Source organism: Pteropus medius, unplaced genomic scaffold (genome assembly GCF_902729225.1).
Source record: "Pteropus medius unplaced genomic scaffold, Ma_sr-lr_union100, whole genome shotgun sequence".
Classification (NCBI taxonomy): domain Eukaryota; kingdom Metazoa; phylum Chordata; class Mammalia; order Chiroptera; family Pteropodidae; genus Pteropus; species Pteropus medius.
The window spans coordinates 10905217-10929464 of record NW_024349800.1 but is presented as its reverse complement, the minus strand read 5'-3'; the positions used below and the strand labels follow the sequence as shown (position 1 = coordinate 10929464).

Here is a 24248-nt window from a genome sequence, read left to right as displayed (position 1 = left end):
ATTTCTTTTATTATAACTAAACTAAAAATAGTTTTTTCTGATATTTTCAAATGCATCTCTTTAAATATATAGGGCATATAGTCAGTATTTCTTTAAACAAACATGAAAAAAATTTTAAAACGATATGATCATTGATACAACCCCACTCTGTTTCAGCTGGATGTTTTCATATATGTAATCTATATTCTCTTCATACTATGTTCTTTGTTTATAGCTGTTCTCCATTTTATTTTTATGTTGGTCTGTGTACTTTCATGTTTTTTTACCCTCCATCCTTCAGAATTCTTTACGTATCCAGTATAAATTCACGGAACTAAAGTCCAGGGATTTGTTTTAAAATATTGACAAGTTAATTTTTCAAAGTTTTCTTTAGAAGTATCATTATCACTCTTTTTAAAATGGCAAACATTTTGTTTTACAATCTCTTATTTGCTTCTGTCTCGCCCCATTTGAGTTCTCTTTTAATGATTGTATTGTTTCTCCTCAGTGGGCCTCTCTCTCAATTTTGCAAGAGGCTCAGAACATTTTGAGCACCTTGGGCATTTCAAGCTTTAAGATAAGTACTGAGGTTTTAGTTAAGTAGATGGATCTTATCTTTAAAAATAAATAAATATTGTACAACAATGGTATTGACTTCTATTTTAGCACTGTAGTTCTCCAATAAGCAATTTGCTTCTGCTAGCACTATATTCACCATTCAGCCTTTAAATTTATACTCAGGCTTCTATACCAACCACTTGACTGAAAGCATTCCTTAAGGATACTAATGGTAAATCTATGGGCCTTTTCTGTTTTCATTCTTCTTCAAACTTTCTATATTTTTCAGTGTGGTAGTTAAACTCTCCTCCTTAAAATTTTTTTTCACTTGCCTTCTCTATCTCATAGATATCTTCCTTTCTTCATTTTCCCTAGATCAGCAATATTGGCTAAACCAAAAAGGATTTCAACTCTCAACCAATTCAAATGACTCTGATCCTGTCTGTCCAATACTTACCTTTTCATGAACTTACATTTCTAGCTTCCTGCTAAGCATTTCCCATATATTGTGTCTAATCACTTCGAAAGCAATGAGTCATGTAAGACTCATTGCATGGTAACAGATGTTAAGCCTTTTCTGGATGTCTCCATTTCTACCAAAGATATCATTAATTTTATTTGGCGACCAGACCACAAATTGGTGTTAAAATTTAGGATGGCATTTAAATCACTTGCATGTGATCTCATTCTTATTAGTGTACTTTGTTTTCTTTTGCTCCCTCAAAATATGTCATCAATTACCTCTGACCAGGATTGTCACTGTCCCCCATGCACACCATACACACTTCTGTCTTTCAAATTTTCTGCAACTCTTCTCTCATTAAGTTTAATTTATTAGCCAAATCTTTCAGGGAAATTTATCTCTCTACTTCAGCTTTTGATTACATTAAACCCATTCCAAGACATAAAGTATAAAAAGAATGATTTAAAGTATACACATTTATGTTTAACCATTTATCTAGGTGTGTATCCTTGCAAACACACACACAAAAAGTTAAATAAGAGTAAAGTGCATTTCACAGTAAAATTAATATTAGTTGCATTTATATTATTTATATTTTTATAATGATGTGATGTTCTTCATTAATTTTCTACTGTCTTCACAATTAGGCATTAGAATTAGTTACTTCACACTATAGTAACTAAAGTTACTAAAGAAGTTTTACATGTCATTAATGCCTTTTAATTGTTATTTCCATTCTAATCACCTTTTGATATGCACAGTGTCTTACAAGTGTAAACATTCCATGATTTATTGTTTGTGTTTGTGGTGGTAATAGGATTACTACTTAATAATTACTTCACTTCAAAAAGGGAAGATCTGTGTTTTCTTTAGAAAACAGAACCCGAAGCAAAGCTAATGGGCAAAGGTTTAATTGAGATGTGCAATTCCAGGGTTGCAAAATTGAAGGAGAAAGGGAAAGTAGGCTAGTAAGAAGGGAAAGCAAATACAAGGTAATGCACTTCTGAGCTGTTCACAGTTAAAAAAGAAAACACAATTGGTAGTTTAATAAAGGGAAGGATCTTCCAAAGAGGTCATGTGGAACCATTGTGACACATATCTGTGCATCAAGGAGATAAAAGAAAAGGCGTTATCTGTCAACACGTCTTGTCTTCTGTTTCTCAGAGGTCAAAGTTTGTATGTACCACTGTACAATATTTCTCTCTCTTCAAAATTGTTAACCAGCTCTCTTAACCAGTTAATAGTCTCACATTCTAATACAGTGAAACTCTTACTGTGTCTACTGGCAGAAGTGTTTCCTCCACTAGAACCCAGAATCCCTCCCTCGATTAATCCTAAAGTTGCGGAGAAGTAGAGCACACATTTAGAAGTGAATTACTGGGAGTAATAGTGAGAAAGGATAATCCCAAATCCACATCTTGTTCTCTAACCCATGAATTTTAACAACCAGGGATGCACAATTAAACATCACTATAGATGCAGTGCATATCCAAAGCTGATACTTTATCCAAGCCTTCAACATGCTGTTTCACTAATATGCAGGCCAGATGTTTATAGGTAATGGAGTATATGAGAAGAACAATGAATATCATGTTATGGGCCTGTTGTTATACTGCTTTTGCCATAAAATAGGCTACTTTTTTTCAAGGAAATTTTGTCAGTCATACTATAGCAATGGATCAGGAATTCTGTAGGCAACTGGATGGCATGGAGGGGGAAAGAAGGCAAGCCTATATCTAGAGTATGTATCTATTCCAGAAAAGGTAGATTTCTGCTTCCTGCAACATAAAATAAGACCTATGTAATCCACCTTCCTAGCCTGTCTTCTCCAAAAAATTGTGGCCTATTGGGAGCAGTGATATAGCTAGATTACCCTTGTTGAGGGGGAGCTCATTTTTTCAGTCCCATTCATAGCTTCTGTCCTTGCTATCATGGTTGTCTCTTTGTGAGCCCATTGTAGAAACACTGAGAAGGCTAAGGAAAGAAGGTTGCTGTTGTCACTGTGTCTACCTGATGGTTCAGAGCTTTCTCTAAAATAAATGTCATCTGCTGTGCATTCAAGAAAGATTCTCATTTTATGAGTACTTCAATGGATCTATTGACATAAAATTAGTCCAGATCTCCTTGCCCTCATCTTTCCCGATTGTTCCTTTAAAGCTTCTCACCAGCCATCAAAATATTTGCTAGTGCTCAGAATTCTATGTATAATTAGACCACCTCTCTCTCTTCATACAAAGTGGATATCCAAGTATATTGCTCATAGCTTTGCGGATTTTCTTTCATCACTGTCCTGGCTAGCACCAGTATACCACACCAACTTTTTTCTTAACTAGGACTGAATTACTTCCTTTTCTATAAATTTATTATATTGAATTCTACTTGAGGCCATACATTTGAGTTAAGGAAAAGGCAGGTACTTATTAGTGACTTTTAGACCTGCTTGAGCTTGGTCTGAACGCAATATTTCCATTGTAAAATTACACTCTGAACTGGATAGTCATTATGCTTACTTAACATTACTATCCAGTGGATTTAATAACACTGGAACAATTTTCATAGTTACTGGGTATCCCATGGTAAGATGCTCAGTCATACCTTGAGCCCAATAATGTTCCAAGAGTTTTTTCCTCCAAAGCAGAGAGAAATTTTTGTTTGCAGAGGACGGTCTTTTTACAGAACTTTTGAAAAAATACCATGATTTTATCATTGAGACTTGCTAAACTATCTTTTCAAAATCTGTACTCACCATAGATACTTCCAGATCTGACTGAATTGCTGGTCATATGGTACAAATAGCAGGTAAAGTTGCACAACCAGGACCTGCATACTCCAGCTCCATTAGAAACCGATAGCCTGATGAACCACAAATAGATTCTAACCATATTCCCATGTGCCTAAAAAATTCAAAGGAATGTAATAAATTTTGTGCCTCATTTTTGCTGGTTGGACGTATAAGAGACAAAAACTTGCCCTCCACATACGGCAGATAAGAGTATGAAAATTCTATGAATGCAGCAGATCTTTGAAATCTTATCTAGAATATGTGCCACTTTCTACTCACTGAATCCAATTAGCATGATGATATCATCAATAGACCATGCTTTGTGGAATGTCAGGACAGTCAAGGTTTTTGTAGACTATATTATAACAGATAATATTTTATGTATTGAGATTATGAAAATGTTCCATCACCTTTGTTATGTAAAGATAAATTGCTTTTGTTCTCTCCTGATAATTTTCTAATAATGAGAATTGAGAAGAAAGCATTTTTCAAATCACTAGCTGGATACCAATGTCCGTGGGCAACTACAAGGGTGTCCCCACACCTGGGAGTACCACCTCAGGCTGGCTCTATGCCCGTGGAGATACACTCTTTCTCCTCCCCACCTTCCTGAGTCTTGTGTTTATTTCTTTTGGCCAACTCTAGGCACCCTTAAGAGATGAGCCATGAAAAACAAATTGTGTAATTTTGGTAAATCTGCTTATGACTTAAAACTTCTGCTACCAGAGCTTAAAACTAGCACTGTACAACATAAAGATGAGCAATAAAACTCATGCTAGCAGTTTAAAAGTTTAATTTTTCTATATTGAGAATAATATTAAATAGCAAATAATAAGCACCATGACAAATCAAAATAGAGATTGGGGAAGAAAAGAGAAAGCTTAATATGTTCTTTTAACAGCCTTTTTTTCATGTTCTTTCAGCAAGAGACTCTGCATCTTCACTTTGCATTATGCCTCACAAATAGTGTAGCCAGCCCTGCCTCCAGGAGATTCTGATACATGCAAAAATGTGAGAACCACTGTCCTAAGACATCGGGACATCAATGAGAGAGCTCTGCCAGCTGTTCATGTATCTCAATCATACGTTTATATCTAAGAATATAATCACAGAGAAGGTCTATGAAACCATTGTGCCCACACAGAGGCAAAACTTCATTTATTGTGCATCTTCTATGGGTCTCACCATAACCAGAAAACTATTAGGGCATTTGAATGTTACCATAAACTCCTTATCAAAGATGTTAAGTTTCCTTTTCTTGATGTACATCTACCTTAGCAAAGGCTGCAGATTCCTTTTGGGAAAGATCGGAGGGAAATTTACATAATTGTGGTGGTGTACTTCTCAAGGGACGCATTCTTCTCCTTAAATTAGTAGATTCTGAGTTCGTGAACCTATCTCAATCTAGAAATGGTATGCAGGACTATAATTTGCCATTGCAGTAGCTAATATCAACTTTCTTATTATTCAAATGAAGGAACAACATGAATAAAAGCCCACCCATCTCATCCCAAGATACTTGAACATCAATTCCATAAATTAGATTCCTATGGATCTTGGCATTCTATATGTGATTCTGGTCTCCCTGCTTTATATTTTTATTATATTCATCTTGCCTCTGATGATCAACTGATGCCATCTAGATTCTTCCATTATGAAATGTAAATAGTTCTGGGGATACTAGACCCCAGGGAGATGGCTGCATCTTCCATTCCTAAACCTGGTCCTCTTAAAATTATGATGCCCCTTCAACATCATTCTTTGGGCTTTCCCAAGTCACATATAATGAAGGAATTTTCAGTTCTTTCAAAGTAAGTCATTCTAATATTTCCACTTCCCTCTGACTTTTGTTGCTTTCCTCAATAATAGCCAATGAAATTCTGGCATCTTCAACTCATTTATACTAAGGCATAACTATCTCCAGGCTTCAGTGTCACATCCATATCCATTATTAAAATCAGCTCCTGGCCAGCATGCCAAATCCCAAATAATGAGTGAGTGGCCTACATAAATAAATTCTCTTATCTTCATTCTTATATTCCTTCACCCTGGCCTAACACCCTTAAAATCAATCCCAACACATATTTCTTCTTAGTTTCATTCATACCATTAGCCAGATTCCAAAATTGCTTTGGCCCTTTCCTCATTAAGAAAAAAAAAATTGCAGCTTGCTGCCAGTGTTCATTTGCCAAAAATCAAGAATTACTATATTTTATAAATGGAAATACCACTATTAAAAATAAGATGGTATAAATAAAATGATGTCATTTGTTTCCAAAGACTCAATATACTAGAGTGATTCAAAAATAATAACAAAAACAAAATATTCCATGGTAAACTTTGGGGGTAAGGTTAGGACTGTAATCAGCGAATTGCCTCAGGATAATGCTGCAGCCCCAAGTGCCGCAGCGAGTATTCCTGGGGCAAACTGGTAAAAGGATAATGTAATTTTTATTTCTTCCTGCATCAGAGTTTTTACTTCTTTACCCAGATGGTACCGAGACTTGACTCTGTTATTTAATATAGAGGCAATGATTGTTGGTGAGGAAAGGAACTGAGATGAACAAAATATTTTTGGTGTTATTGTTTCATGTGGTATTTATATTGTTTATGCATGGTGTATTGTTTATATATGGTGCATTTTTTAAATATAGTATTGAATTATTTATTTATTTATGTGCACTTTTGTAGCAAGGAAAAATGAATTTTTCTGCAATCTAGGGGAAAAGTTCAGAAGAATTTGGGTTTAGGTTTTTCAGGCTTGCCTCCCTTTCTTCCTATCCCAATTGATAAGATCCCACTCTTTCCCTGTCAGTTCTGTGGTCTTTTTCTTTGAAATGAGATAGACAAATTTTAAATAATTTATCTACCACTTTATAATTGTTGGACTTTCAACACTTCACTTTATCCTTCATTGGTGCCAGTTTCTTCATATGTAGAGATGAGATATTATAACCTACGTAAACTGCATTCCTTATTTACCATCTTATATTAAGTTACAAACTTTTTCTCATTACCCAGTGTTAGAAACTCCTGTTTTAAATGATTTCTCTCAATATAACATGTTTTCACTTTGTTTTACAGTCAATCCATGTATTATTTTGAATTTTAGTGGAATCCCATACAAATTACTAGAAAGTTAATGGTAACATGTATAGATGCAGTAATTCAATCCAAAGCATTCTACATTGCTGCAAATTAATGATATGACCAATTATGTTGCAATTATAAGTTTTTAATTTGTGATAAAAGTAAAGCCAGCATAGTTATTGAACAAAGATATAAATTCATCATTGTGTATTAAGAGCATTGGGGCATATCAAGTAGATAAAATGTGGTCTTTTATATAAAATATAAATTTAATATGTAAATTTTAAATATAAATATAATTTTTGATAAAAATATAAATTTTTATGTAAATTGCCTTCTACTGCATAAACTAGACCTGTTATAAGAATGGGAAGAGTATTAAGAGTTGTATTTATGGCTGGTGTCTTTCTACATACTAACTAAAGGGAATCAAAACAAAATAAGAAAGTAAATTAAAGTTTCAAATATTGGACTTGTGGGATACTTGTATATCAAATGTCAAGCAACCAGATAGTGTTCAATTAGGACAATGAACCAAACTGAAAGCAGAAATCAAGACTTTATTCACTTACTTTGAAAATGCAAGCAAGACACCAAAAGTGATCTGGCTCCTCATGATCCCATTTTCCCTCACAGAATAGCACTAGGTTAGGCACCAAGTGATCCAGTTGTGGGTTAGCAGAGATGGGGAAACTCATCTCACTGCCAAGATGCCTCAAGGAGAAGACTCCTGCTACTTTATGGAACAGTGGGTCAAGAAGAAGGAGAGGGGAAGGACTAGCAGTGGAAAGGCATGGAGGCAAAGAAAAGAATAGTGCCTCAGCCAAGGCTCCTGATAAGGAGGCCTCTGAATGGAGGAGCCTGGACTAGAAATGCAGATACTTGTATGAGCCGGCCGGTCCAGGGAATCTGAGTTCCTGGGGCCATAAGCCCTAGCCATTACCAAGCAAGGAAAAGATGTTCCCCAGCCCATTATGGTTTATTTTAGACGGCCAGAAGCCCTTTTTGTCTAGGCTTTGTGATGGACTATTTTACTTTATTAGTTTCATTGATCCAAGTGCAACAAAAGGTGTTGGAAAAACACATAAGTGTGAAGATGAGCGTAGTGGAGGAAAAGGTTGTGTTGGAATGGGAAAAACAACCTTGATGGTGGATCCTGTACCCCTTGTTCCAATTATTCTGGTGACCCCGTCTTTAACAGGAGCCAGCAGACATCTAGGGAAACATTTCACTCCTCTCGTGTCAGAGTCCAGTTGCGGCAATGCACTGAGTCCAGATTAAGAAGGTTGGGGCACTTGAAATACCAGAAATATCCATAATTAGACAATTGTCCAAGTGCGCTATATAGCAGCACAACAACTGGGTGTTCATCTGCAGAATCAGAAATGTGTGTAATATATTCAACAGCTGGTCAAACTCAGGGCAGTGGCAACTGCCTGGGATAGGTGTTCCTATGAGTTCAACGAGGTGAACGCCACATGGGGTACCTGTGGGAGAGAATAATTTAGATCCTTCCCTCTCCCACTCCTGTGTCTAGGCTCTCAGGTCTGAAGGTGCTCACATGCTCTCATTTCAGGGCTGGGGGAATCTTCCACACTGACTGCAGCATGGACAGTCCATCCTATACCATGGGCAAGGATAGCACCCTTGATCAAAACCCAAAGGTGGTCAACAGAAATTTTCTAGTTAAGATCCTCTTGTAACACAGGGAAAACAAAAAAATCTATTTTATATCCATTTTATTGGCTTACCTGGAACAAAGTAGCAGGACAACCTTAAGGAAAATGTTTGAACTAGATACCTCAAATTGATGCTAATTCTTTTTGAGGTCCCTATAGGCAAAGACTCGTGCTCTGCACCTGGAGGTTAAATGGAGAAGGCAGTTACTATCTCCTATTTTTTGCAGTTTAATAGACTAAGGTTCACTAACTGTAAAATGTAGATGTACAATTGAAAGAAGAGGACAGACTGCATGATCAAATATGCAGGGCATATGAGAAGTACTGCTACATTAAATTGCTGCATCGCTCTACACTGTTCACCTGAGATATGCAGTCCAGGCTGGGGACATTTTGTCCCCTCCCACCATCCACTTAAACCTGCCCTTTTATTTTCCGCTAAAACACTTCCCCATCACACAGCATGCTGAATATGTCATGTGGTCTATGATTTGGCCCACTGATGTGTATGCATATGTTTCTCCCATCCCAGTACCAGGTGTTACAAGTATCAAAGTCACCTGTGCACTGGTATCCAAGAGGCCCAAGAAGTGCTTTCACCCCCATTTCCCCATTCAGCCCAGATTTTGATGAGCAGGGCCTCTGCTCCCCTCAGTGGAGAGAAGGACCTCGGCCTCGCACCTAGTCTTGTTTATTTTTGAAAGCCAGCCTAGAGGTCCTTGTAAACTTGCCAGGGTTCTCTAACCCATCTCTAGACTCACTTTGAAAAGAAGAAAGGATGATGGTTGTGTCCCTTACAGAGGCCATAACGCAGATCCTATGGGGCCCCTTGGCCACAAGTTCTTTGGTGAGCATCAAATCAATCTCCTTCTTTGAGACCCTGTTTTTGAATAACCAGACTCAGGAATCTCTTAGAGAAGGCCTTGGCCCAGGTCTCCCAGGTGAGAGTACCCAGTTATACCTCTTATGCTGCTCTTTCTGCTTGTCAGTCTTTGTTGATTTGTCCATTAATACTTTTTCCATGCCAAGGAATTTGTCAGTCATGACTTGAACTGTGCTGCAGTTTGATGGACCTGACCGTATGAGGGGGTTTAACTGAACTCCCCAACCAGTGGGAGCACCATCGCAATCCTAAACAGTAAAGTCTGGTTAATAATCTTATCACACGCTGTTCCCACACTATCACCGTGTAAACCCTAAGGACAGCCCTGGTAGTTTGCAGGGCTGCTATAGCCTCTGCCAGTGTGGTTCAGACGTGTTTTTCAGTGGCAGTAAAGTCATCACACTGCTCTGAACGTGTTGAAGCTCAAATAGTCATCAGCTGAAGAAGGAGAAGATCTCAGGTGTGAATTCTCTTAATTCTTAGATAAAACCAGACACTTTAGAGAAAGGGGTTCTTTAGTGGCATGTCCCCCAAGTCACCACTGTCCCTCACTAACCTTAGTAAGATTACCACCTTTGTTTTGATGAAAAACTAACCAAGTCTCAAAGATCTCTTCAGGATATTGGATGAAGAGATGTTGAAGGGACTCTACACACTTTTCCAAAAAAGTCACAAGCCTCAATGATTTGCTGCATTGCGGGAAGTCTGTCTGTCTGGAACCTGCTTAGAACTAACAGAGAGCACCATTTGATGCAACTTCGTGTGCAAAGTAGTCTAACAGTTTAGGATCCGATCACCAGAGGACCCTATCCATATCCCGGACTTGCTTCTCTAGCTGTTTTAGACCTCTTTTGTTGGACTTCTAATTTGATTCACAGGTGAACTTGGCCAGGGAGTTGAAGGGCTAACTAAAGAGAAAGACCGTGAGAACCAAAAGGTTTCTGTAAACCATTTTTAAAATAACATTTTATTGTTTGATTCTAAATACATTAATTACCAATGGAGTATTACTTTTGAAGGGTTTAAACTCAACAAGCTAATATCAGTATTCTATTAAATAAATAGTCAAATCTGCTCTCTAATTTATTTAGTTTATAAGAACCCTCAAAAATATTTTGAGTCATGCTACCCTGAACAAGCCCGATCCCGTCTGATCTAAGCAGGGTCGGGCTTGGTTAGTACTTGGATAGGAGACCACTTAGGAAGACCGGGTGCTGTAGGTGTAAAAAAAAAAAAAAGAAGATTGTAAACTGACAAGGTCCTTGCAATCTGTGAGGTGGTCAACCAAGGGTTGTCTCACCTAAAAAAATAAAGAAAGAAATAAAGAAATAAAAATAAAAAATACTTTGAGTATCTTGAGGGTAGGGTGATGCTTTACCTTAGTAAATGTTTATTGTATTTAGTATATTACTAAAATATACTAAATTTTATTTATATGTTAAATACAGTGAGCTTAATGTATTTGGTATATTTAGTGTGGTTAGTGTATTTACCTCAGTAAGTGCTTAGTATATTTAGATGTATGGTAAATTTTAGTCAAATGACAAACTTGGTATGGCTTATGCTTTATCTATCAGCTTCACCCACTAAGTTGTTAAATATCATGCATGAAAAATTGATAAACTTGAAAGTCAAGCATACTGTGATAGGCAGAATTCTAAAGATTTCTCTCTCTGCCAAGATTCCCCAGTTATTCAATCAAACACTAATCTAGGTATTGCTGTGAAGGGACTTTACGGATGGAATTGAGGTGACTAATTAATCAAGTTTAAGACAGAGTGATTACCTAGGATATTCAAGTGTAATGACATGAGCACCTAAACTTCGAAGAGGAAGCCAGGAGAGTTAATCAGAGAGATGTGGCAGGATAACAAAGAGGAGACACGAGGCAGAAGGGGAGGTAAGAGAGAGATGAAGCATAAGGTTTCATACTACCTTTGCTGTACTCGCTGTATTTAACGATGGAGGACAGGGACAAGCTAAGCAATACAGGAAGCTGACAATAACCTTAAGCCAACAGCTGGCCAGGAAATGGGAACCTCAGTCCCACAACCACATAGAGCTGAATTGCCCTAACGATTTGAATAAGCTTGAAAACAGACTCACTCTCAAAGACTCCAAAAAGAAGGAGGCTTGTCAATATTTTTATTTTGGCCTTATGAAACCTGGAGCAGAAAACCAGCTGAGCCACTCTTTGCCTGAAATTCAAACTTCAGAATTGTGAGATAATAAATAGGTGTTTTTGAAAGCCAATAATCAGAAAAAAATAGTTACTTAATAGCTTTATCAAATGTAAAAATGTGTATTTAGAGTATTTTTAGAAACAATGAATAGTTATTTCCATATTGAAACCCTCTGAGATGGTATTGTATGTATCATTGTGTGGTATGAACTTCTATTTTTCATAATAGTCCTTGCCTCTTTTTACTGCATCTTATTTATAAAATATAATAATATTTAATACAATCATATTTAGTGCCAGCTTTCATATTTAATAAATTATATATAACAATATATGTCCTGATGTAGCTAATAGTTCTTGTATTTGCTAAGAGAAAAAGTAATGACATGCACTAAATTATTATTTGACAAACTAAAGGAAATTATATATTTATATAACTATTAAGAAGATCAGTTCTTTTAACAAAAAGTATATTCTCATTAATTTCCATTTTATGGTTTTCTTGGAAAACCATAAAATGGAAATTAATGAGAATATACTTCTTTCTGATTTTTATTTGAATTTTTGACAATGTTTAGCATTGTCAGCTGCTTAAAAAGTCGAACATAGGTTAAAATAAGAGAATATACTGTGCTGAGTTTTTTTTAACATTGAATGTAAGCATCTAGTAAATAAGTCCACCCCATAAGAGAAGTAGTCTAAATCTTTTCATTAAGCAATAAATGGATGCAAAATTATAATTAAAATTTTACATGCTTCTGTAGAGATCATTTAGACCTTAAGATTGCAAAATTATAATGTATTCTTTGCTGAAGCATGCTAGTGCTCTTTTGTACTGCAAAATAATCAATATGGTTATGTAAGCAACTTCCATACTGACTCTTTTTTCTTTTTCTACACCTATTTTTTACTCCACTGTCTGGCTATTTTAGATTATGCATATAAAAGGCTTTCATGATGAATCATTTACAAGCATAAGAACAAAAGACCATATAAATGCAGGTTGACAAAACAATCTTCCTTTGTGCTAAAAGAAAATATTTTCTGTTAAAATAAAGGATACATTTTCTTTCTATTTTCTATAAGTACAGAATGAGCACCGCCTGATAAAATATACATTTTTATACAGCTAAGTGTATTCTTACTGTCAGTTTCTATAAGATATCCTAGTAGAGAAGATAGAAATATTATCTTGCATTAAAATTTTCTTTTTCTAGCAAAGTTGTAGAGGATCATTATTTTTATGCTTTTATCAAGCACTGTAACTCCTTTAAGTAAAGGTTTATGTGATCCAGTGTCCTGGACACTTTGCTGCATGAAAAAAAAAAGAAAAACAGCTTTGCATGTACTAGTATGCTATAGTTTCATAATTTAATTGGCAGTGATACCATTTCTTTCATGGGCTGGCATAAACATGTGTCTTTCAAAAAGATTGTGCAGAGATTTTCACTTTCCTCCTAACTTTTCCAGTCAACTTTGCCATTCTCACTGATTTCTATAAGACACCTAAAAGAAACAGGAAATACTGATACAGAGTACTATATGAAGTAAGGAAAAGAGGTAGGTTTAGGCTCTACCAAGGATTAAATATGTCTAATATTAATAATTATAAAAAATCAATACTACTACTCTGGCTAATAATATATGGATGTATAGTGTTACACAGTTTACAAAGCAATGAACGTATTTGAGAATGAGGTGGGCAGGGGGAGTTACTTTTCTGTTAAACCAAAAAATGGAAGTAGAATTGCTTAGCTGACTAGGCTTTTTTCTTGGTAGTGAAGTTCAGAAATGATTTCTACATGCTTCCTTCTCCTACATTAGTAAATAATATGTATCACATTTTAAAACTTGAACAATTCATCTTCAGGAACAAAAGCACACCAAATTATTACAAAGGTTAAAGACTCCCCTGAGTATAATGTTATGCATATACTTTGCATAACATTATAAAGTTTAGGAATTACTTTTTTCTAGTCCCAATTGTGCTTGAAAGCAAATCAGAAAAAAGTTTATAGGTTAGGTGTTGTTATAAAACCCATTTTCAAGGTGAAATATCTTAGAATAATTATGCCTTGTTATTTTACAAATGAGAGTGCTGAGGCTCAGAGGGGCTCAAACATAGTCATATGTTTGGGAAATCGTGACAAGGAAGTATTAGAATTAGGATATTTTTTCAAACTTTTTTTTTATGAAAAACTCATTTCTTTAGCAACATTTTTATCAGAAAACACTTCAAGTCATAGACTCATATATATTTTTAAGACTCAGAATAACAAAATTATCTTTCATTACATATGATAATCTTGAAAAATGACCATCAGAAATTATTTCTGATAATCAGTAAGTTTTGAAATTGTTAGAAAATCCTTCTTTTTAAGATTGTTACTCAAAATTTTTTTTAAAAAAGAAGTTACTACTAATCAAGTAGCCATACTTAGTAGGTAGTAAAGAATTAATAAAGAAAACTGGCAGCCAGTCACTTTAATCTGGCAGATTTGCATCTAAGCAATACTTCTGTACCTGACAAAAACTCAGAAAAATATACATACATCCAAACACATGTGGCCCTTACTATATACTGCTGGTATTAAGAGAACCCCCATATATATAACAAATAGTTAAAGAAATTCTATTCCATAGTCATTTTCTAAGCACTGATGACAAATTGACAAGGAAAATACTATATTGCATTGTATGCAATGACAATTCTTTGAATACTTCCTGTTTTATTATCTGAATAATATTAATTATATATCTCTCTACATATATAACTATTATGTTTGATATATATATATATACACACACACATAAATACATATATAGAGAGAGAGATAATGGAAATGAAGTTTTTATACAGTGATTGCTTCATATTTGTTTTTCTGCCTTTATTTGGAAAAATGTCTTTGGGAAAGATAAAAATTTGTATGAAAGCCAGAAGCACCGAGTCTATGAAAATGCTTGTATTTTTATTTTATTTATTTATTTTATTTCTAAAGGAATAAGGAAAAAAATCAGGTATTTCAGAGAAAATTTAGCAAAGATTATATCTTCTACTCTAGCATCTTTTTCTGGTTTTGAAGATTAAGATCTTTTAATGAGATTAAAGGATGATAGTTCTTTAGCATTTAAAAGACATGGTATAAGGGAAGAAACATATCAATCCTGACTATTTGAAAAGCTTATAAATAGAATAAAAATCAATTTGCCCTGGAATTAATGTAAGAAAATTAAAAGAAGGCAGATTTTACTTCAAAATAGATTACTTTCTGACAGAGCTACTCAGCAATGATATGGGCCTTCTTATAGAGTAATAGGTTTCTCATCACAGAAATTAATCACTAGGTGAGCATAGAAAGGGTACATGAGGTATACATTAAATTAAGTAACTTCAAAGATCACCTCCGATCTGACATTATGTGAGGTTGCAGATATTCTCATTTTGTAACCTTGCTAGATAATGATATGAGCGTTGGACCAGATGATATCAACATTTCATTAGTACTCTCCAAATCTATGATTTTGTGAGAAATATTTCTTTATATTGGAAATTGTTATTTCAGAAAGAAAAGATCTCCTAATTCAAACTCCAACTTGGCTTCCTTTGCTCCACTTGCATCTTCACACCTTAGACTCCATTAAATCCTCCATTTTTTCCCTCTAGTCATAAAATGTACATATTTTTCTTATTACATCTTATTGTCCTCCTTATTAGAGAGTGAGTCTCTTAGGGGCCAGAATTTTTTGTTTGTTTCCGTATATGTAGTATATGTATAGTATTAAGAGCAATAGTAGGCATAGAAATTTTGTAAACTAAATAATTAGTAAAAACAAAAAAAATAGAGAAGATAAAGAAATGTGGATGTAGATAACAAAGCTAGCAGTAGGAGGCTCAAGTGAAGGGCAGCCTCAGATGCAGCATCTCCGTAATCACCAAGGCACATTATGGAACTCAGATACATCAAGAAAAAGGTGGAAACAAAGTCCAGGTGAGCACTCAAGAATCGGGCTGCATATATGTGGCACAGATCAAATTAAGACAGTAAATCCAAACTAGATGGTCAGAGGAGAACCAGAAGGAGAAATTAGACAAAAGATAGATAGCCTAAGGAATGTAATAGAACAAGAGACCGTACTCTTTTTTAAAATTTTTATTTATTTTTACTATGGTGACATTGGTTAATGAAATCCAGTAAGTTTCAGGTGCACAATTCAACAGTATCCTGGCTAAGAGTATGACTATGTTTGAGCCCCTCTGAGCCTCAGCACTCTCATTGGTAAAATAACAAGGCATGACTATCTTTTAATGAGTCTTTGTTCCCCTTGAACTCTAAAGTAGGGTTCGAGAGTTCGGGCAGGAATTTTGACACAGGGATTAAAAATTTAGGCAAGGCAAATAATCAGAAATTCAGGAAAATTGGTTTCAACCTAAAAGAATTAAGAGTCTTGACAGCAATATGTTGGTGTAGCAACTTGAAGGTAACTGTTTCAAGAAGCCCTTGATAACTGAGAGAAGTGCCTCTCCCTATCCTACATTTTTAGAAAATTTAAATTCTAGACTCAGTAGAAAAACAAATATTAAAAGAAGTTGATCCTGAAAGCAGATCACTTTTTCCTGTCCTGATACTCTGTTGGGTCATGGGAAATCTAATATTTCTTAAAGGCATTTCATAAAATAAAGAGCTCAGAAATTATCATTTAAAATATTGGGAATAGTAACCATGCTTTCTTAGGTTTATGTGACAGTGTTTAACATAATTATTTTTTTTTATGATATGCATTATTTTCCTTGGGTTGCCATAACAAAATACTAAAAACTGGGTAGCTCAAAACAACAAAAATTTACTCTCTTACAGTTCTTGAAGCTAAAAATCTGAAATCAAGATGTGAGCAGGGCCAAGCTGTCACTGAAGGTTCTTTTCCAATTTCTGCTGGATCCTGGCAATCGGGCACTTTTTGGCTTGTGTCAGCATGACTTTTATCTCTACCCCTCTGCCTTCACATGGCCATCTTGCCTCTGTGTCACCTCTGTTTTCATGGTGTTCCCCTCTCTGTATGTCTGTGTCTTTCCAAGTTTTTTTCTATTAAGCTCACTAGTCACTGGAGTCAGGTCACTCTAATCCGGTATGACTTTATCTTAACTACATACATCTGCAATGATTCTAATTCCAAATAAAATCACATTATGGGGTTCGGGGTGCACGTGGAGCTTTGGGAGCCACCATTCAATCCAGTGCATGATATAAGAAAAAAGACATGGCTTCAGAGGTTAAGAGATGTATGTTTCAATCTTGTTTCTGACAATAGTGGAATTTTGCATATATGAGAAACTCTCAGAACTTCGCTTGCAAAGAATGCTTAAGGAATTATAATTTTATAATTCTATGACTTTAGACTAAAACTTTACATTTTTCATACTTATATATGAAATGTATACTACATTGTATACTACAATCCTACAATACTCAAGCAGAGGATGTAGTTAACGACCAGGCTTGCCTTTCAGTTTTCCATTTATTTCACAGTATGAGCTTCTTAAGAATTTATCTTTCTAACTATTTTCTTTTAAATGGACAATTAAATAAGTTCCATAACCTATGTAGATTTGAAATCAAGACAAAGATTCTGTGGTGGTCTGGCAAAGGATTAGCTTTCCCACCATAATGCTTAAAACAGTTATTGGGAGGCTTCTCTAACTGACCTCTAGTCACAAAGTGCAAGATGATGAGACATAGGTTTTCACTTAGTAGGCTTTCAGAGCAGAAAGATTCCTTGAGTTAACCTAAGAGCATATAATGTGTTGCTTTGGTAGTAGTTGTCAATGTAGTAAACAACATTAAAGTTTATGTGAAAGTTATTTAAAAATTAATAAAATATTTTAGTACAGTTTAACACCCATATTTTAAAATTAATCAATAACTAAAATGTAATACTTGAAGGGAATTACTTATATTCTGCTTGAACTGTTGTTACCATTATAAGCTAACATTTAAAATGATGTATAAAAATAAATTTCTAATGGAATTTCAAATGAATTACTTTATATTGATATATTATCAATAATAAAATGAAGAAGAAAACTATAATAGAATTAAGGGACAAAGGAAATGAATATTAGAAAATACGTTTATATCAAATTCAGAAAATAATTAAAAATGATAAAAAATTCTGTTCATTTAGAATAAAACAAAACTATAAGTTTTTTTGTAGTTAGAAAAATTACTTAAAAATATTATGAAGTAGCAAAGTAGATAGTAGAATTTGGTCTTTAAGTAACAAACAAATATTTCTGTGTCTTATGTAGCAGCAATTTAAGGTTGGTGCTAAAATCTTTCTTTATAACAAAGATTTCAATCTATATGTAAAAGATGTATGTACACATGTATTCCCATTTAATGGAGAGACTTTCAAAGTTTGAGAATAAATTTATTCCATTATATGGTCTAAATTACCCTTTTGATGTTATTTCCCGCAATTTTTTTGTGCTTATTCTCAATCAAGTTGACATAGCAAATATGGCACTTTATGCTATAGTACCTGCTATTATGTCTCTGTGTATACGGTTTCCCCTGGTCTGAATGTCATATCGTTCCATTTCCCAGTTTCTAATTTATACTCCTGCCTAATGTTCTAGGTCTGTTTAAAAAACCCGCTTTTATGGAGTTGATGACAGTCGTTTCCTAGGCACCATGCATGTTGCAAGTGCTGCACGTGTCGTAAGATTTTTGATGCAAATTCTTTTTTTTTTTCTCACTGCAAGTATCCAGGACCATATGCTATGTGTTCAATAAATCTAGGTAAAATGAATGAATGATTAATTCATTTAGTGAACTTAAAATAGGTATTATACAAAAGGTAAACAGGCCAAAGAGTTTCGAGGCCTGTCCATCTTCTCAGATAACACAGAGTTAACTGAGCAGCACCAGCAGAGCGAGGAAACAAGAGCGCATGGAAATTTTTTCTTAATGTTAAAAGTAAAACAATTTCCAGAAGCTAGATTGTAGAAACCATAGGAAAATACTAGGCAGGCTATCATTAAAAGGAGAGTTGATAGAGGTTAAAAAAAAAAAAGAGCAAAGAGAACTTCAGAACTCCAAAATATACACAGAAAAAAATAATAAACAATATAATGTATTGGCCAGTATGTGATGCACTAATATCTGATACTAGCTAATTTTCCAGTTTATTCATAGAAGTTTTTATAAACAACATCGTTTCTTCCTAAAAGATTTGGTATGATTTACAGAGATACAAAATTATAAGAATATGCTCTAAATCAGATGAATAAAACAGAAAGCCTGCTATAGTGATATTAAATAAAACTATTATTCAAGCTGTCTGAAAAAGAAATCAGCTATAAAAAGCTATGTAGCTTTCCTATCAGATAGATTTCAGTTTGACTCTAAGTTTTCTAGAGGCCAAAAAAAAAAGAGAGAAATCTGATCAATTTCATAATTTACAATGCCCGTGATAAAAGCAAACCAATTTACTCAGGAGAAGTGCAATTATTCCTGCTACTAAAACCTGAAGGAAATTTCTCCCAAAGGGCACCATAAAAGGACACTGTAAAATATAATGAAATATGCCTTGAATAATATCTTTATGATAGAAACCACTAAGTTTCACAGAGCTGCTTTTTTATGGTACCCCTCACTACATACTGACGGCCTAACTATGCAATTATGCGTGTAGCTTAATAGAAGTATAGATTTTTTAAAAATTGGAAAAACATCTTTATCTTACTGCAAATCTTTAGAGAAGTTTTACTGCAAATCTTTAGAGAAGAACTAAATCTCAGATCACTCAATTGGTTCAGTCAGTAAATAGGTATTGGGCATCTATAACTTACACCTCACTGTCTTAGTCACAGAGGAAACACAGGAGACAGAACAAGTCCCAGGAAATCAGCTTTTCTGTGATGCCAGTTTAATGTAAATAAATATGACAGATGACCTGAAAGAAAGTAAAAGCTGATATTCTCTTGGGAAAGCTGAAGGCACTTCAAGCTTTGGATTCGATTCCAGAGATATATCCATAAAGGGGGTCAGGCCTCTTTTCAGAAAATAGGTTTGAATGTGCTCTGACATGCAGATTAATGGGCTTTGCTGAATCTTCTACTCTGTTTTAGTATAGTCATCTTGCCCTTTTTGGAAGAGACCTAGTCCCACTCTATTTCAGCTTTCACTCTAAAAAAAACAACTTATTGAGATTTTTAACACAACAGTGGCTTTAAAACTATGATTTGAGAAGTCTTAATTATATCTTCCTTGGAGTTGTCTCAGAAGACGTGGGGGGAGGTGTAACAAAAGGGAAGATCAGACAGTCAGATCTTCTCTAGACGTCTTCTCTAACCATATATCGGCCACAGAAACTTCTCTGCTAAAATGTAAGAAGGTTTTTAACAAGTAGTTTTTTTAAATGTGCTTGAAAAACACCGCATTGCTCTGAACTATTTCCAAAATTTTATATTTCTCTACGAAGAGATATAAATACCATGCACTGCACGTGTGCACAGTTGATGGGGCAGCAGCTCAAATGCAAGTGAATAGAGGGCTCAGGAAGCCCATACATAGCAGGTAGCTTTTGAACTGAGGCTTAAAAATGACTGAAATTAGGAAAACAAAATGGATAAAATCATTTTAAGCAACAGAATGAATGAGGAAGGATATGTCAAACAATGTGACAAATCAAAAGATTTTTGTGACTGGAATGCAAATAAAGCAGGAAATGGAGTCTGAGAATCAGGAGGAGGTCAGATCACCGGGGAACCAACACGCTGAGCAGGGAGGTCTGAACCAAGGACCAGGGGAAACCAAATGAAACCAAACCAAACAAAAACTTTAGAGGAATGCCATGAGCATATTTATGTTGTAGAATTATTATTTTAGTGTTATTATAGAGGATACAATAGAGAAGTTAAGAATGAGTCAAGGGGAATATTTAGAAGGTTATGGCAGCAATCTGGAAGAAAATTAATGGGAATCTGAGTTAAGCCAGAGAAAACTGTCATGAGAGGAGGAAGGTAAAAGAAACAATAAAAGAGTGGAACACGTGTAACTTTGTGACTTCTGAGGCCTGTCTGTCCTGTTTTTTTCTCTTCTGAATAAACAGTGACGCATCTTATAAGTGTTACTTCTCTCTGTAATTTTATTCCTACTTTCTGATTCTGTATATATAGTCAAGCTTTAAAAAATTTGAAACGCTACTTTTCATATTCACTAAATCTTACATAGCAGTCTACTTGAAACTTGAACATTTAATCACTTAGTACATTCTGCCTGCATAACAAAGCTCAATATTATAATCCTCCAGTTATTACAAGATCTGTGCTGTCTCGGTTACATTTACACTTCAATTACAATTACGATGCTTTCATCTTAACAGCTTCCAGTTTCTGAAGGATTGATTCTCAAGGATTATGTTATAATGAGAACAAAGGTTATTGACTACTTTCTCATTTCTTTCTAAAATGCTTTGCTAGCTAAATAAAAGTAAAGCCAAATTTATGCCAAGATGTTTTCTCCCTGCAGGAAAACATAATGGAAGTTATGAGAAATCAGGAGTTTTTACTGCTTCCAGCTGAGGAGCTACATAAACTCCTGGCCAGTGATGATGTAAACGTTCCTGATGAAGAAACCATTTTTCATGCATTAATGATGTGGGTCAAGTATGACACACAGAGGAGATGTAATGACTTGAGTATGCTTCTTGCCTTTATAAGACTGCCACTGCTTCCGCCACAGGTAATTACATGCGATGATATTTTAATAGCTACAATATACTGAAAAATCTTATATTTAAAGTAATGTCAAAAGGTAAAAAAAATATAAATAACAATTTAAAAAAATATAATACCTATGATGCATTTGTTGTAATAATAATGTCCAATTAATATATGTATATGGTATATGCAAACACACACACACACACACACACACACACACACTTGAAGGCAGAGGATCCAAACATTTTCTAAACTAAGTTTTATGACTCTCCATTACCACTTTATTATACTTGCTTATTTCAAAAAAAAAAGAACATCACAAATTTATTATTATTTATTTACATTTTTGTTTTTAGTTTTAATCAAAGTCTCTTTTTAAGGTAAATCTGATGGTGGAAAGGTGATGGGTGATAGGTCATGCATCTGCATCTCATCTCTACCACTTATTGGCTCATGTTCATATGACAGGAGAATGTCACTTAACTTCTCTGAAGTCAGTTTCTTCATGAATAAAATAAAATTGTTCTATTACTATTACATAAAAGTTTTGTGAGGACCAAAGGAATAATAGATGTAAAGTACTCAATCTCAATACAGTATCTAGGAGATTTTTCTAAATGTGGCAATTATTAATTTTCTGCTTCCCTGTTTTTAAGATCTCTGTCTATCTGGCCTAAGATGCAGTAATATAATCATTCTCTGATTACATTCCTATGGTATTTTAGGGTTCAATGCATGAGATTTCAAACATCAAGTAGGTGGATAAAACACATTACTGAATGGCACAGAGTTATGAAGTAACAGTATTTAAGCAATTGAGTTTATGAAATCTTTGATAATTGGAACTAAGGATATCCCAGACACCAAGTGAACCAACTGCCTCATTTTATTGATGAGTTATGTAGAACACAGTGGAACTGATAAGAACACCAAAATTCACTCAGCTTGTAAGAAGAGTATTTTCCCCTGACTTGGAATCTTATTCTTTAAACTAACTTATAATGCTGTAAAATTATCTATGCACAGCATTGTTAACATGGGGTCTCTGGCTTCTCAGGCTATCCAAAAATAAGCTTGAAGGTAGGTCTTACCTCTGAAATGGTAGATAAATTGTGTGTGCATGCATTTTGTATAGTGGATATGGGGGGCCTATAACATCCACCTGATCCTTCATTTGAATCCAAACCACCAAACACTTTCACTAATCCATGTCTTACTAAGAATGTAGGATAGGGAATTAGGACATCAGGAAAGAAGGACAGGCAAGCATGACATTAATAATAAGGGAAGAAGTGAGAGGTGTGGTTATATATTAAGATTAAAAAGTTTAAATAAAACATCACTGTACACAAATTGGGAAAACAAATGAAGCTTTATAAATAAAGTAATAATTGTATTTCATTTGGCTGCTGAAATCAATAAAGTAGTAAGAGCAGAAAGGAAGAATTTATGAGAGGCCTGCCTAAACAAATTATATAACCCTATTTTAGCACTGAGTTCCTTGAAAAGGAAGGGAAACATGCAGTTAAGTAACTGGACAAAAAAATTTTGTGAAGCTAAGCAATGGATTTTTCTGAATCTTCCACCTTGGGTTCTGATGTCAGATATTCTGAGAGCCTGAGGATTCACTCTCAGAATAGAAATGGCTAGTGATAACAATTAGCCAATAATAAGTACATAGCCATTAACCAATGATAGATACTGTGGCAATTGGTCTCTTTGATTCTGCCTATCCATTTCAACTGGCGAGCTTGGAGTTAAAATGGCACTCAAAAATTGTTATATATAGTAGGGCACATACTGCAGGAGGCCAAGAATGTGACTGGAAGTCCATCTTTTTGTGATATGCCTTTCTGTCATACCCTCTTCTCTCATTCTTCTGTCATCAAAAATGAGAGATGCTCCTACCTGTCCATCTCATTAAACTATTATATCAGAACAGACATGCATATCTATAGGCTTATTTGTTCCTGAGGCTACACATTACATGAGGAATTTTTATTCTTATTGGTTTATCTGCTTTATCTTGTTTAGTGAAACACTATTTATTAACACTAGAAAATAAAATATTATTTTGTTTTGGTGTAACCAACTAATAAAAGGCATTTAACTATACAATGTCCATAAACATAGCATATATCTATTCTACATTCTTCATTTCTCAAATTAAGGACATTACAAACAGAACTTTATATGTACTTTCAAACAACAGTTGTGTAAGAGGACAGAGTGAAATACATTTTTTTTCATAGAATGTCTTTTCATGTAGGAGGGGCTATTACTTTTGTAACTAATATTAATGATTTCTATGTCATTATAAATATTTTCCATACAATATTTCTTATCTTAAAAAAACACAGTTGCAAGGTAGGGATTATTAATTATGTTGTACAGAATTAAAAACAGGTTCAAAGAGATTAAGTGATTATTCAAAGATCATAGAGCTAATGGAAAATGCAGTTTTCCTGAAAATCTGGGCTGGCTAGATATGAACATACTCAAAGATATTTCTATTATGAGTGTATGTTACTTACCTGTTTGCTTTCTAAAGTGGAAGATCGTAAAAATGTCCTGAATACAGCAATTTTTAAGTTTCCCATAAGAAGACTGGCAAAAGAAGAAGGACAGGGAGCTAGGAACTAATACGCATTTTCTTCTTTAGTTACAAAACATATATAACATATATTTTTATCTCATTTAATTTCTACAATTTCTTTCTGTATTAAAAACTATTATTATCATTTGACAAATGAGTTAATTGAGAATCGGCACGATAGCTATCTTTCTATTAAGTTGTAAAGCATAGATTTTACTCTAGTTATATCTGATATTAATGTTTTGTTTTGTTTTTCCCACTGAGGGCAAATGAGTGCAATTCTAATTTCCAGGGTTGGCTGCATATTTACAT

General features: G+C 34.5%; 1 protein-coding gene across 2 annotated transcripts in view; it reads left to right on the top strand.

Annotated features, from left to right (window-relative positions):
• Positions 1–24248, top strand: part of KLHL1 (kelch like family member 1) — a 273818-nt gene that overhangs the window by 143433 nt on the left and 106137 nt on the right. For both annotated transcript variants that reach the window (XM_039886823.1, XM_039886824.1), the window contains one exon: positions 21147–21359. In XM_039886823.1, the coding sequence (XP_039742757.1) occupies positions 21147–21359 (213 nt within the window). The remainder of the gene's footprint in view (positions 1–21146; positions 21360–24248) is intronic.